Raw genomic sequence first — 13598 nt, 5'->3', positions numbered from 1 at the left:
TATCTTTATCAAGGATAACCTTGCGGTGCGCAACTGACAAGGAAGCTTAAAATACTGTTGTTATCATCATTATAAGACTATGAAGCACCTTTATTTCAATTGCAAGTTTGTATCCTCTATATTATCAGTCAACCAAGTTTTTTCCAACGTGTACCTGCCACACAATGTGTTGCCATTTGGAAACTTGTTGCGCATAATCACTTACAATTATAAAATTTTCATTAAGGTGGAGGGGTCGCGAAAATTAACTTTTGATTTCAGGTGCATATGCTCCTTTTACGACAAATAACATATTTTAAAATGTGAAAAGAAAATCTAGAAAAAATATTTCACGCATACTTGTCTTCATTCTATGTGCACACTTAAAGTTTCCTGAGAATCTGATAATTTTTATGCTCTGTGTAAAAAAAGAAACAAAAAAAATCTCCTGCAACCACCTAATTCAGCACTGATTTTTTTTTGCATAGGCAACACAAAAAAGTGCTTGCCTCTAGCATTTTACATTGACACTTGACAAAATTAATGCCTCATTTGACCCGTCAGTAACTACTTCAGAATCTGGAGGGGTTGGAGCCAAATTTGTGCATGTAGGCGCCAAGATTTTTGGGCATGGAATGGTGTAAGTGGTTTGGCGCGAAAGCAGACCTACCGTGGCGTCGATCTGCTTCAGCGAGCAAAAACCTTAGCACTGACCTGCACAAATTCAGCTCCATCCTCTGGGCCAGATTTCAAAATAATTTTGCACCAGATTTGAAAATAGTTTCAGATGAAACATCAGCTTTGTCAAAGGACCAGATTTATCAAAAATTACGCATTTTACCATTTTCTTTCTCTAGTATTGCGAATGTGTGTCTGCTATGCAGAGGCCGGATAAAACTACTGTAGCTTGTGCCACTGAGTTCAACCGTGTTTCCAAGAAAAATATAATTCGCTCACCGGCGCGGCCTGCTAGCTATCACCTCTGATTTATTTTCTCAGATAGTAGTTCAGAAATCAGAGCAAAGGCACAGACCATGGAATAGTTCTCTGGAACAAAAAAAAGTTCCCCCGATGATAAATTCAGTGGACTGTTCGATAAAGGAAACATATGAACTTTCCTATGGCAACGAATCGTATATGGTACATCGCCTTGCGGTTCTCAGCTTCTGCCAGCGGCGAGCCTTTGCTGTTGCAGTTGCTGCTGATCCCGCTGCGACTGGAGTGCGGACGCCTTCTCCTTGATCTCCTGGAAGGCGCGCATCGTGTCACCATCAAATCCTCCTGCGAACTGCATGAAACGATAGGACTGAATACTTGATGAACACACAAGGATTAGGTGTACAAGCAAATGGAATGGTGGTGTATACCTGGTGAACTCTGAAGGCGAACCGGACTCCCTGGAGCATGAGCTCCTCTTCGTCGGGGCCACCTTGTGTGGCCTCGAGCTCGGCAGAGACCCGTCCAAGGTACTTCCTTGCTAACTTTACCGACTGGATTTTGAGCTGCACCATCGAAAACCATCTTGTTACTGGAATGCCATTTTGTTCAGAGAAGCTAGTGCTGACCGTCAGTAGATTACTGTACATTACACACACTTCACACTTGCAGATAATCCGGACATACAAGCTCATGTGATTTACACAGAATTTCATCTGCTAAAGTTAATTTACTGACAATATTGTATGTGCTACTTAGGAAATTGAACATTTCTCTACTTTGGAAATTGCAGACCTGTAGTCATTCTTATGTTTCTGTTTCCATGGCAACGAGAAAGGCACAAGTCTGAATTCTGAAGAAGACAATAAACTTGTAGTAGTAGCAGCAGCTAACTGAAGGGCATTTTCAGGAACTTTGTCAAGACATTCGTTTGGTACATGATCAGAATATGAGCCTAGTACTCGTAAGCAAACTTTGACGAACGACTGTGAATCCCTACCTCGTCTTTCCATACATGGGCTAGGTTGTAACAACATAAGATGTGCGTCTGTGTCATGTGTGCTTGAAGTAGTGAATTTACCTGACTGACGATTCCAGTGTCCTGCATCCACTCCCATGGGATCTGGTACCCGCGGTAGCGGTTCATCGCGCCATCACGCACACGCCCAATGCTGTACACCCCATGCTCCAACCTGCCAACAACCATACAGATGTTGAGCACAAGGTAACCCGGTTGCTCATGGCTAGAAGAAGATGCAGGACATTTGGAAGGATGGCTGGCTTACTTCTCGAAGAGTGCCTGCATCTTCTTGAGAGCAGAAGAGCAGTTCTGCCGTGGATCGTCGCAGAACGACGCCACCTCCGCCTCGACCTTCTTCAGGTCGCGGTAGCCGAAGGCCGCCTCCCGGAGCGCGTCCGCCTTCTGCTCCGGCCAGTCGAAGTGCTTGAGCACCGCCCGTTCATCCACCTGGAATGAAAAGTTGAGAACACGAACAATTATCAGTAACGCACTCTGCCCGAAGCGGAATTGTGAGGAGGGAGAGTGGATCGTCATTGGTGAGCTTATTATCATTACCAGGCGTGAGAGCTCGACGTCAAGCCACTTGACGAAGGTGACGACGTCATCGATGTCGGCGAATGCCGCGCCTTCCACTTCCTTGATGAGGAACCGGATGAAGTCGCCCTGCCTCTCCACGTCGGATCTGATCTGCAAACATCGCAACACCACACATCAAACAGTTCGTCAGACTTCAACAAGCTCCCCCATCATGGACGAAGCAAGATCAGCAGCATAAGCTAGGCGAGTGGCACTCTAGTCTAGGCGAACAACTCAATTCAAATTATTTTTGACGTGAACTCAATTCAAATTATTTTTGACGTGAACTGAATTCAAATTATTCTGGGTTGAAGAGAAGTTGGCGCGAAGCAACGGTGCGATCTGGGTCCAAGTTTATCTCGCTCCAACGGCTAGTAGACAGGTCCATGACACTGTGCGTCACGAGCACACAAGTGGTAGTAATAATAATATTTGAAAAAAGAAGAAAGCTTCACTGGTCAGTGAGCTCGGTCGGCACGACCACCCACCAGGTGCCAGTCGACAGGAGCCACTTTGGATGCTATCTATGCCTGCACCAAGGCTGCAATTGTTTTTTTGCTCTTCTTTTTTTTTGTTCCAAAAATAAGTTTTTTTGCTCTTCTTTTTTTTTGTTCCCAGCTACAGATTGTCGTTTATCTTATTTATTCCTCTGACGATGGATCACAAAATGCCAAGAGAAAGAAATGTGTGCAAGGAGTTGTGGGTTTCTCCATGGAATGGGGGGTGGTGAACTCGAGAAAGAAAACCTGTGTCGTATCTTGGTATGTGTATGTTGTTGGCGTGTGCGTGCACAGTTGAGGCACCAAAAGTGGATTACTTTCTGGTGCTGTGTTCTTTCTTCTTTTGTTCAGTAGCGCAGCGGGCGGGCAACCACCATTATCGGCGATTGATTTGAACCATCCAACTAGTTGGCAGGTACTCTGCATCCGTTTTTCAAAAGCGAAGGCCTTTTTTGGTTTGGAGATTTTAGTGATTTTACCAACGAAACAATGTTGATGATTTGAGAGAAAATAAAACATGAAGGAAATGCGCTTAAAATGTACTAGTACAGTAGGAATTTATGTTGGGAAATTTGAGTGAACTTACCGCCAGAAGGTGGGAGGAGCGGTTCTCGATCTCGCCGATCATGTCCCTGGCGTTCGCGGCGCCGGAACCGCTCGGCCCGGCGTCGGAGCCGCCGCCGCCGCCGCCGCCGTCCCGCTTGGAGTCCCGCCGCATCAGCGAGTGGTAGAACTCCACCACCTCGGGGACGCGCCTCACGCATGGCCCGGACGGGGGCGGCGGGGGAGGCGGCGGCGGCGGCGGAGGCCCGGCGGCGCGTTTACTGCCTCCGCCGCTTGAGGTCGACGGCGACGAGCTCGCGCTCCGGGATCTTTTTGCCGGCATTGACGGTGGAGGAGGTGGCGGCGGGGGCGGGATCGGTGGGAGCTTGCAGAGGTCCGGCTTACGGCCCGTCGACGCCGCCGTGTCGGAAGAGCAGGACGGGGTTGACGAGGCCGACGAAGTGGACGAGCCGGAGCTTGCTGGCGAGGCGCGGGACGAGCCGGAGAAGTACGACTTGCTCTTCACAGACGCCGGCATTGGCGGCGGCGGGGGAGGTGGTGGAGGAGGAGGAACGGACTTGGTCACTGGCTTGGCCGTGCCGCTATCCGCATTGGGGCGGCTCCCGGAGTAGTCCGACGACGAGCAATCGTCGGAGGCGCCTCGCTGCGGCCTCGCGGCCTCCGCCAGCTGCCTCTCCAGCTCCGCAATCCTCTGCTCTTTGCTGGAAACAGTCGCCGCGGCGGCCTCGAGCTCGTCCTTCAACCGGGCGTTGTCGGCCTGGAGCCTGGCCAAGGCGTCCCTGCAGCGGCCGAGCTCGCTGCTCTTGGCGGCGAGCTCGGTCTCGAGGAAGGGCACGATGACGACGGTCTCCTTGAGGATCTTGTGCTCCAGCAGCTCGGTGCGCAGCCGGGACTCCCGCTCCTGCAGCTCCTCGACGAGGCGCGCCAGCTCGCCCACCTCCGGCCCCGTTGACGGCACCGACGCCGCGCGCGCCGGCTGCACCTGCGCGGAGGAGCGCGGGAAGTAGGCCCCGAAGGAGCGCGCGAAGGACGTCGTCTTGGCGGCCGAGCCGGGCGGCGGCGCGGGCGAGGAGCCCGAGGGTCGGCGCCGCGGGGTCGTCTCCGGCCGAGGCGCCGTTGACGGGGCGGGCTGCTGCAGTGAGGATGGTGTGGGTGCCGCCGGCTTGCGCGCGGAGGAGGTGGAGGTGGAGGTGGACTTGGGCGTGGCCGGGCTGCGCTGGAAGCCCATGGCCGCCTTGACTCTGCCGGCCACCATGGCTGGCGGTAGCGTCCGGCCGTGGAATACGAAATTGGCAGCTACGATTGCGCCACGGACATGCTCGTGCTGATGCTGCTGCTCCGGTCACTCCTCTCTCTCACACTCTCTGAGCTCGGCCGTGTGTCGCGTTCGTAGCCTTTTGGTGAGGTTCGGTGTGGGGAGTGTAGAGCTCGAGGAAGAACGGTGGGGCACGGTGTCCGAGGAACGGTCTCTGGCTTGGCTCTGTCTGAACCGAGTGGAGTGGAGTGGGCGGTAAAATAGTGCATCGAGCTGGTTGAGGAATCGGAACGTTGGGAAGTGTTTTTTTTTTTTTTTTTTGAGGAAAGGCAACGCGTATTAAAAAAACAACGGATACAGCACACACACGCCACCAGAAACTAGAAACAACCAGACACACAGCTGTCCTGGAGAAAGAGCAAAAAGGACCCAACAAAAAGAAGAAATAACAACGAAGCCCCTGCAGATCCCCTTGCTCCACCGCCGCACCGCACGCCGCCGCCCACCTGCAGCACCGTCGAAACGCCGCCGAGGAAGAAGACAACGAGGCCACCGCAAGCCACAAGCCACAGGAGGCTCGACCGCAGCAAAGCTGCCTAGAAGAACCGCAAAAGCCGTCCGGCAGAGACGCCGGATTTGAAGACGATGAGAGAACATCGGCGGGGGACCTCCCCCGAGCCACCGCAGCCACGTCCACGCCACCTCCAGCCACCGCCGGAGCAGAATACGAAGACGTCCACCTTCTTCCGCAAAGCCGCTCCAGAACATGCCGGCGTCCAGCTGCATCGGCCGAGGCCAAACTCCTGTACAAGGACGACGAGGGCCTGGCGAACCAGAACCTTCACCCCCCTCCTCCACGAGCTTGCCGTCGCCGCCGCAGGAGTCACCGACGACCGCACAAGGGAGAGCCCGGGAGGACAAAAGCTCGCCCCGTGGTGAAGCCCCCCTCGCCAGGACCCCACCGGCGAGACCAACGCCGGGAGCTCGCCGACGACACCCCGGAGAGCGCCGCCGAGATGGGGACCGAACCCCAGCACCTTTATTCCATGGCGTCGCCGCAGCCACCACCTCTCCGGCGCCGCCCAGAAACCCTACCCTACTATCTACACGCCTAAGGCACAGATCCGGGGTCCCCCCACTCTCCCACCACCGCAGCGGCGGCCGGAGAGGGAGGGGACCGACGAATCAGCCGTCGGCGGAGCTAGAGGGGACGAAAACGAGCTCCCTTTCTCCTCTCCTTACTGTTGCGGTGTGTTTAGAGGAGACGGAGATCTGCATGCCGAACGTTGGGAAGTGTTCGATGCATCTGCTTTGCAAGTTCCGAATCTGGAACTAGCTTCATCCCATTTTGACCTTTTGCTTTGCACGCCGCGTGTACTACTTTTGAGATTCTACTAGTGTACTGTAAATACTGCAAAATAAATGAAGGAGTAAAGTACTATGGCATCGCATTGAGATGTCAGTTCAATTCAAGACCAAAAGTTCAGAGTTTATCTGTTTCTTTGCTGCCTTGATCTGCTTCAGATGAGGGTTAGCAATAGCAAGTGAGTGAGCTTTTTCTTTTCTTGAAGAATGGGTACTTAACTCTAATATAGATGTATGTATGGGTACTTGACCTGCCATTCAATTACTCCCTCCAATTCATACTACGAATACTTAACTCTAATATAGTTGTATGTAGAACTAAAATGAGTCTAGATCTATTTACATTAAAGACAATAAATATGAATAGGAGGGAGTAGATAGAAAAAGTTCAGTTACAAAAGAGGGTCAAACAGAGACCTTCGGATCCAAAAGAAAAAAGTGGGCTCTATTAGGTGAAGAAAGGCTCGGATTTCAAATGGATTTGAGCCAAGCTCGCTATAATCTCAAACAGAACTAAAGCATGATATATTTTATTTTCTTGACCCAACAAGTCTCCCATCGTCAAATTTCATTAAAAATGCCAACAAAAGAAAACTAATAGCATGACATGTTTACATGGGATTTACCCCCACATTAATTTTACGGAGTCCATGGCGTATTTACATGGGAGTATCCAGTTTGGTTCAGTTCACAAGTTTGGTTCCTATTTCAGGTTATGCGCAAGTATTCAAATGTCAAACCCAAGCAATGTTGACTTTTTTTTCCTTTTATAAATCCATACAGGTTCTGATGGATAATAGGAATAATTTCCCATGGCAGCATGTTGCCCATTAGCTTGCTGAGTAATTTAAAGGGAAGACTAGCGAAAAACTTCAAACATAGGTCAAGCTACACGTAGCCCTTTATTTTCAAACACTGAAAATTCGTATTTCAAAATTTCTAAAAATTCAAATCAAAATTTAGAGATAGCCAATGATGTATACTACAATGGTGTAAAATCTCAATAAAAACTACTTTATATTCTAGGTTACACAAAAATGACAAATTCTGACAAATTTTATAGTAAATGGTACACATTTCAAGACTACTAAGTTTGTCAGATTTTGTCAATTCGTGTAGCATATAATACAAATCAGTTTGCATTGAGATTTTGCACCATTGTAGCATACATCATTGCCTACCTCCAGAATTTTGTTTTAGATTTTTTGAAACTTTTAAATACAATATTTTTATATTTAAAAATAAAAAGCTACATGTAGATTGGCCTCCAAAACGCCACACTCGAAGACTGACCACTTTCATAGGTCTAAAGTCATTTATATTCTCAAGATCACTAACTTTACGAATTAGTGTGATGTAGGCGGTATTAATGTTTTCCAACTTGAGATTGATATAGTAGAAGTCATTCACCAGCTTGATAAAGTCTTGTTTGTCCTACATTTTTTTAGGAATGAACCATTAAAATCATCAGGTCCATGAGCTCTTTCTGTAGGAGTTTACTTAATCACATTCTCAATTTAATTAGCATGAAGCAATTATGCAAATGTGAGAAATCATGTCTCTGTACAATATTTTCAAGTTGATACTCGATGAGTGGATTTTCACTAATTCCCAATCTCTCCTTATATAAGTTCTAAATAATAGATGCCTTGTGATCATGATTAAATATCATATTTCCATCTGATATATGTAATTAGATTGTTCATATAGCTCTATGTAGCAATGGTGTGTAAGACTTGGTATTTTCATCGCCTAATGTAGAGTTTTTTGCTATTTTCTAGTATATCCTTTTATCTTCAAGCAATTTCCTTTGTGTACTCCATTAGTATGCCCTGGAATTCATCTCTACAACAGATCAAGTTCTCTGCTCTTAACTTATATCCAGTAGTGCAAGAATATAGTCACATTTATGAATGGTGACACTGAGATTGGAGAAATTCTTGCTCCATTTTTTCAATCCATATGTGAGGATTTTGAATTTTCCATTGAGGCTAACAGCAACATCTTGTTTATATGCTGCGGATTTCACAAAACTTACCGACATGTGTTTTCCAATATACAGAATATGCGTGCAATATGAGTTCTCTTTGTAAGTACTTCGAACCTAGTGTTACAGATCAATGAACTGAACCAAAAAGGGATTTGCTAGTTCTCAGTAACTTCGTGCTCAGTTAAATCTTATACCATTTGATTTACATTGTGATTCCTGCTAGTCATGAGTTACAACTCATGTTGCAACTGAAATTTAATGACATCATCTGACTGAGAACGAAGTTAGTTCTCAGTCGACTGAGAAATAGTCACACCCAATTAAAAAAAAAACGTCCTAGCTTCGCCTCTGGGCGAAGGGATATAAAAACTACTTTATGATTTTGAAAAATAAAAACATGGCAAATGGCTCTGTTATTTAAAAAAATGGAATAGTTAAGTTTCAAGTCAATAATTACGTGATTGAAGTTTTCACAAAACTTACTATCGTGGTTGTGACCACGGCAGATGCTACAGGGTGCAGCACTTCGTTGATATGGGGGCAAGGTAACGTAGCCATCTGCGAAGCGAGGTGCACAAGACGCAATTTTTTACCCAAGTTCAACTCCTCCTGAGAGTAAAAGTCCTACGTCCTGCTAGATCTATTGCACAGTGGAGATTACAATGGGGGGCTCAGTCGGCTTGTCGCCGAGAGCAATGGTGGTGAGATGCGGTCTCGAATTGTGTGTCTTCTATAGTTTAGCTCGGGGTTTATATAGGCACCCCCGATCTAGGGTTTACAAGTAGATAAGTTCGAATCATATCACTTGCTATAAGACCGGGATTCGTTATCCCGCGCCCAAGGAAACTACGCTTCAGTTGTCCCGTCGGTCCAGTCACCACCCCTGGGGTTTAAGCCCAGTCGCTTCAGGGTTCTAGGCCCAGTCGTCCTAGTCGACTGGACCCCTTCTTGGGCCTTCTCTCCTGCGGCGAGTAAGACTAACAGTGCACCCCCTCATCACTTACCAACATGTGTTTTTCCAATATATAGAAAATGCGTGTAATATGAGTTCTCTTTGTAGTTATAATTCATTATTTTATTTCTTACATTACATCCATCTGTAAAGTTGATTAGGCTGGTGATCCATCGTAGCTCTGGAGTAGTATCTTTCAGTATGGTAGGGGCTTTTCAGTTTTGCTTTAGCGTGCTTCATTGATTTGCAAGAGACGACATCCCGAGTCTCAAGTTTGTGGGAAACTACGGGAGTAGTCCATAACACTTGGATGTCCTTGCAGTTATACGCACAGGACATACCCAAAAACAGTGAAAACAGAACACTCATAGCAGTACAAACAAGGCGTAGCCGAGCCGTGATGAAAAAAGCAGTTGCTGGTGACTCGTGAGTGCCATATGAGGCCCATGCTCGATGCATCCGTCCAGAGACAATGATGCGTTCGTGCGCGGTGGCTGCCGCGTACGTGTCATGGGTAATGCACATCACCGCTAGCGCTGCCTGATGCAAAACATACTACACGGATCTGGCCGAATCCTGAGGACAGTGACACGCCTAAGGGTGTATTTCACTGGTAGAAAAACAGGCTTCCGGTGAGCCCCATAAGTCGCGAAGCTGTAGGAACCGCGACTAATGGGACCTTTAGTCGCGGTTCGGGAGGCGAACCGCGACCAAAGGCCTGGGCCCAGGGCGCTCGGTGGCCAGCCGGTGCACGTGGGGGGCTTTAGTCGTGGTTGGCCTGGCCAACCGCGACTAAAGGTGCCCGAAGGCCTTTAGTCGCGGTTGGCCAGGCCAACCGGGACTAAAGCCCCTCCCCTATATATACCCATCCAGCAGCCAACACTTAGCCATTTGGAGCCATTCTCTTCACAAACTTCACAAGTGGGTGTTAGGTTTGCTTTTGGTTCCTCTTATGCACATAAGGTGTTTGATGAAATGCCCCAAGAGCATGAAACAAACATGATATGAAGTGTTGGAGCCACACTTGAGCTTTCTCATTTATTTTTTCCTCCTCGATCGCGGTTAGCAACTTGAACCTTTGATGTGTCGTTGATAAAATATGCATGTGTGTGTAGTTCATTGTTTAATTTATATTGTTTGTAGCTAGTTAGTTTAACAAATGCATGATGGTTAATTATATATTTTATATTATAATAATGCAGATGAATCGACAATGGATGTACGGTAACCGACTCTCCGGCGAGTTCAGTACGGGTTTGAAAGATTTCCTCAAGAGATGTTCACATGCAGGGGGGTTTTGTTATCTGTCCATGTGTTAACTGTAAGAATCAGAAGGGTTACTCTTCCTCAAGAGATGTTCACATGCACCTGCTTCGGCACGGTTTCATGCCAAGCTATAATTGTTGGACCAAGCATGGAGAAAGAGGGGTTATAATGGAAGAAGATGAAGAAGGGGATGATTTCATCGATGAAAGCTATCTTGCTCATTTCGGTGATACTTTCATGGAGGATGCTGAAGGTGAAGGGGAAGATGAAGGAGAAGGTGAAGAAGAGGCACGTGATGATCCCGTTGATGATCTTGGTCGGACCATTGCTGATGCACGGAGACGCTGCGAAACTGAAAAAGAGAGGGAGAATTTGGATCGCATGTTAGAGGATCACAGGAAGGCGCTGTACCCCGGATGCGATGATGGTCTGAAAAAGCTGGGCTGCACACTGGATTTGCTGAAATGTACGGAACAGGCTGTTGTTGGTGACTCGGCATTTGAAAACTTGCTGAAAATGTTGAAGAATATGTTTCCAAAGAATAACAAGTTGCCCGCCAGTACGTACGAAGCAAAGAAGGTTGTCTGCCCTCTAGGTTTAGAGGTTCTGAAGATACATGCATGCATCAACGACTGCATCCTCTACCGCGGTGAAACGAGAATTTGAATGAATGCCCGGTATGCACTGCATTGCGTTATAAGATCAGAGGCGATGACCCTGGTGACGATGTTGAGGGCCAGAAACCCAGGAAGAGGGTTCCCGCCAAGGTGATGTGGTATGCTCCTATAATACCACGGTTGAAACGTCTGTTCAGGAACAAAGAGCATGGCAAGTTGTTGCGATGGCACAAAGAGGACCGTAAGTCGGACGGGGAGTTGAGACACCCCGCAGATGGAACGCAATGGAGAAAGATCGACAGAGAGTTCAAAGATTTTGCAGCTGACGCAAGGAACATAAGATTTGGTCTAAGTACGGATGGCATGAATCCTTTTGGCGAGCAGAGCTCCAGCCATAGTACCTGGCCCGTGACTCTATGCATCTACAACCTTCCTCCTTGGTTGTGCATGAAGCGGAAGTTCATTATGATGCCAGTGCTCATCCAAGGTCCGAAGCAACCCGGCAACGACATCGATGTGTACCTAAGGCCATTAGTTGATGAACTTTTACAGCTGTGGGGCAGACCTGGTGTCCGTGTGTGGGATGAGCACAAAGAAGAGGAATTTGACCTACGAGCGTTGCTTTTCGTAACCATCAACGATTGGCCTGCTCTTAGTAACCTTTCGGGACTGTCAAATAAGGGATACAATGCATGCACGCACTGCTTACATGAGACTGAAAGTGTACATTTGCCAAATTGTAAGAAGAACGTGTACCTTGGGCATCGTCGATTTCTTCCGAAAGGTCATCCTGGAAGCAAGAAAGGCAAGCATTACAACGGTAAGGCAGATCACCGGCCGAAGCCTGCGGAACACACTGGTGCCGAGGTATTTGATATGGTCAAGGATTTGAAAGTCATCTTTGGAAAGGGTCCTGGCGGACAATCAGTTCCGAAGGGAGCTGACGGGCACGTAGCCATGTGGAAGAAGAACTCTATATTCGGGAGCTAGAATATTGGAAAGTCCTAGAAGTCCGCTCTGCAATCGACGTGATGCACGTTACGAAGAATATTTGCGTGAACATCCTAAGCTTCTTGGGCGTGTATGGGAAGTCAAATGATACAAAGGAAGCACGGCAGACCAGCAAAGTTTGAAAGACCACGATGACCGGCATCCGGAACGGTTTCAAGGTCGTGCCGCCTACGCTACGACCAAAGAAGAGAAGGTCATCTTTTTTGAATGCCTGAGCAGTATGAATGTCCCGTCAGGATTCTCGTCCAATATAAAGGGAATAATAAACATGGCGGAGAAAAAGTTCCAAAACCTGAAGTCTCACGACTGCCACGTGATTATGACGCAATTGCTTCCGATTGCTTTGAGGGTCTCCTGCCGGAAAATGTTCGAGTAGCCATTGTGAAGCTATGTGCATTCCTCAATGCAATCTCTCAGAAGGTAATCAATCCAGAAGTTCTACCACGGTTACAGAACGATGTGATCCAATGTCTTGTCAGTTTCGAGTTGGTGTTCCCGCTATCCTTCTTCAATATTATGACGCACCTCCTGGTTCACCTAGTCGATGAGATTTCCATTCTCGGTCCTGTATTTCTACACAATATGTTCCCCTTCGAGAGGTTCATGGGAGTATTAAAGAAATATGTTCGTAACCGTGCTAGGCCAGAAGGAAGCATCGCCAAGGGCTATGGAAATGAGAAGGTAATTGAGTTTTGTGTTGACTTTGTTCCTGACCTTAAGCCGATTGGTCTTCCTCAATCGCGGCACGAGGGGAGACTAAGTGGAAAAGGCACGATCGGAAGGAAATCAACGATATGTATGGACGGCCATTCTCTGACTGAAGCACACCACACAGTTCTGACCAATTCCAGCTTGGTGGCTCCGTACTTTGAGAAACACAAGAATATTTTACGCTCGGACAACCCTGGGAAGCCTGAATCCTGGATTAGGAAGGCCCACATGGAGACTTTCGACAGTTGGTTGAGAAAACTTTTAATGCATGACAATAAGGTTGTAGATCAGCTGTACATGTTGGCCAAGACACCATGTTCGACTATAACGACTTTCCAAGGGTACGAGATAAATGGGAATACATTTTACACGATCGCCCAAGATAAAAAGAGCACCAACCAAAACAGTGTTGTCCGCTTTGATGCAGCAACCGAGAATGGGCAAAAGGTCACATATTATGGTTACATAGAGGAGATATGGGAACTTGACTATGGACCCTCCTTTAGGGTCCCTTTGTTCCGGTGCAAATGGTTCAAGCTAACAGGAGGTGGGGTAAAGGTGGACCAGCAATACGGAATGACAATGGTGGATTTCAACAATCTTGGTTACCTTGACGAACCATTCATCCTAGCGAAAGATGTCGCTCAGGTTTTCTATGTGAAGGACATGAGTAGCAAACCGAGGAAACGGAAAGATAAGAAAACGATCAGTACATCATGCGATGATCCAAAGCGCCACATTGTTCTTTCAGGGAAAAGAAACATCGTGGGAGTGGAGGACAAGACAGACATGTCAGAAGATTATAATATGTTTGCTGAAATTCCGCCCTTCAAAGTGAACACCGACCCAAGCATT

At 47.6% G+C, this 13598-nt stretch overlaps 1 protein-coding gene across 1 annotated transcript; it reads right to left on the bottom strand.

Annotated features, from left to right (window-relative positions):
- Window positions 1-949: 949 nt before the first annotated feature.
- Window positions 950-5059, bottom strand: LOC127327750 (protein INCREASED PETAL GROWTH ANISOTROPY 1). Its single transcript, XM_051354543.1, has 6 exons — window positions 3599-5059; window positions 2492-2623; window positions 2202-2383; window positions 1997-2108; window positions 1347-1481; window positions 950-1267 (listed from the first exon to the last, which is right to left on the bottom strand). The coding sequence occupies exons 1-6, from the start codon at window positions 4829-4831 to the stop codon at window positions 1139-1141; spliced, it is 1923 nt and encodes a 640-aa protein (XP_051210503.1). The 5' UTR covers window positions 4832-5059; the 3' UTR covers window positions 950-1138.
- Window positions 5060-13598: the final 8539 nt, after the last annotated feature.

Source organism: Lolium perenne, chromosome 1 (assembly GCF_019359855.2).
Source record: "Lolium perenne isolate Kyuss_39 chromosome 1, Kyuss_2.0, whole genome shotgun sequence".
In the NCBI taxonomy this organism is placed as follows: domain Eukaryota; kingdom Viridiplantae; phylum Streptophyta; class Magnoliopsida; order Poales; family Poaceae; genus Lolium; species Lolium perenne.
The sequence above is the reverse complement of the archived record's forward strand: the minus strand, read 5'-3'. Positions and strand labels throughout refer to the sequence as shown.

Excerpts from the sequence above, each read along its gene's own strand:
- LOC127327750 (XM_051354543.1), bottom strand. The coding sequence starts at position 4,831 with ATGGTGGCCGGCAGAGTCAAGGCGGCCATGGGCTTCCAGCGCAGCCCG. Across the intron at positions 2,109-2,201 it reads ATGCAGGCACTCTTCGAGAA|GTTGGAGCATGGGGTGTACA; the intron begins GTAAGCCAGCCA and ends GGTTGTTGGCAG. Across the intron at positions 1,482-1,996 it reads ACACTGGAATCGTCAGTCAG|CTCAAAATCCAGTCGGTAAA; the intron begins GTAAATTCACTA and ends TCGATGGTGCAG.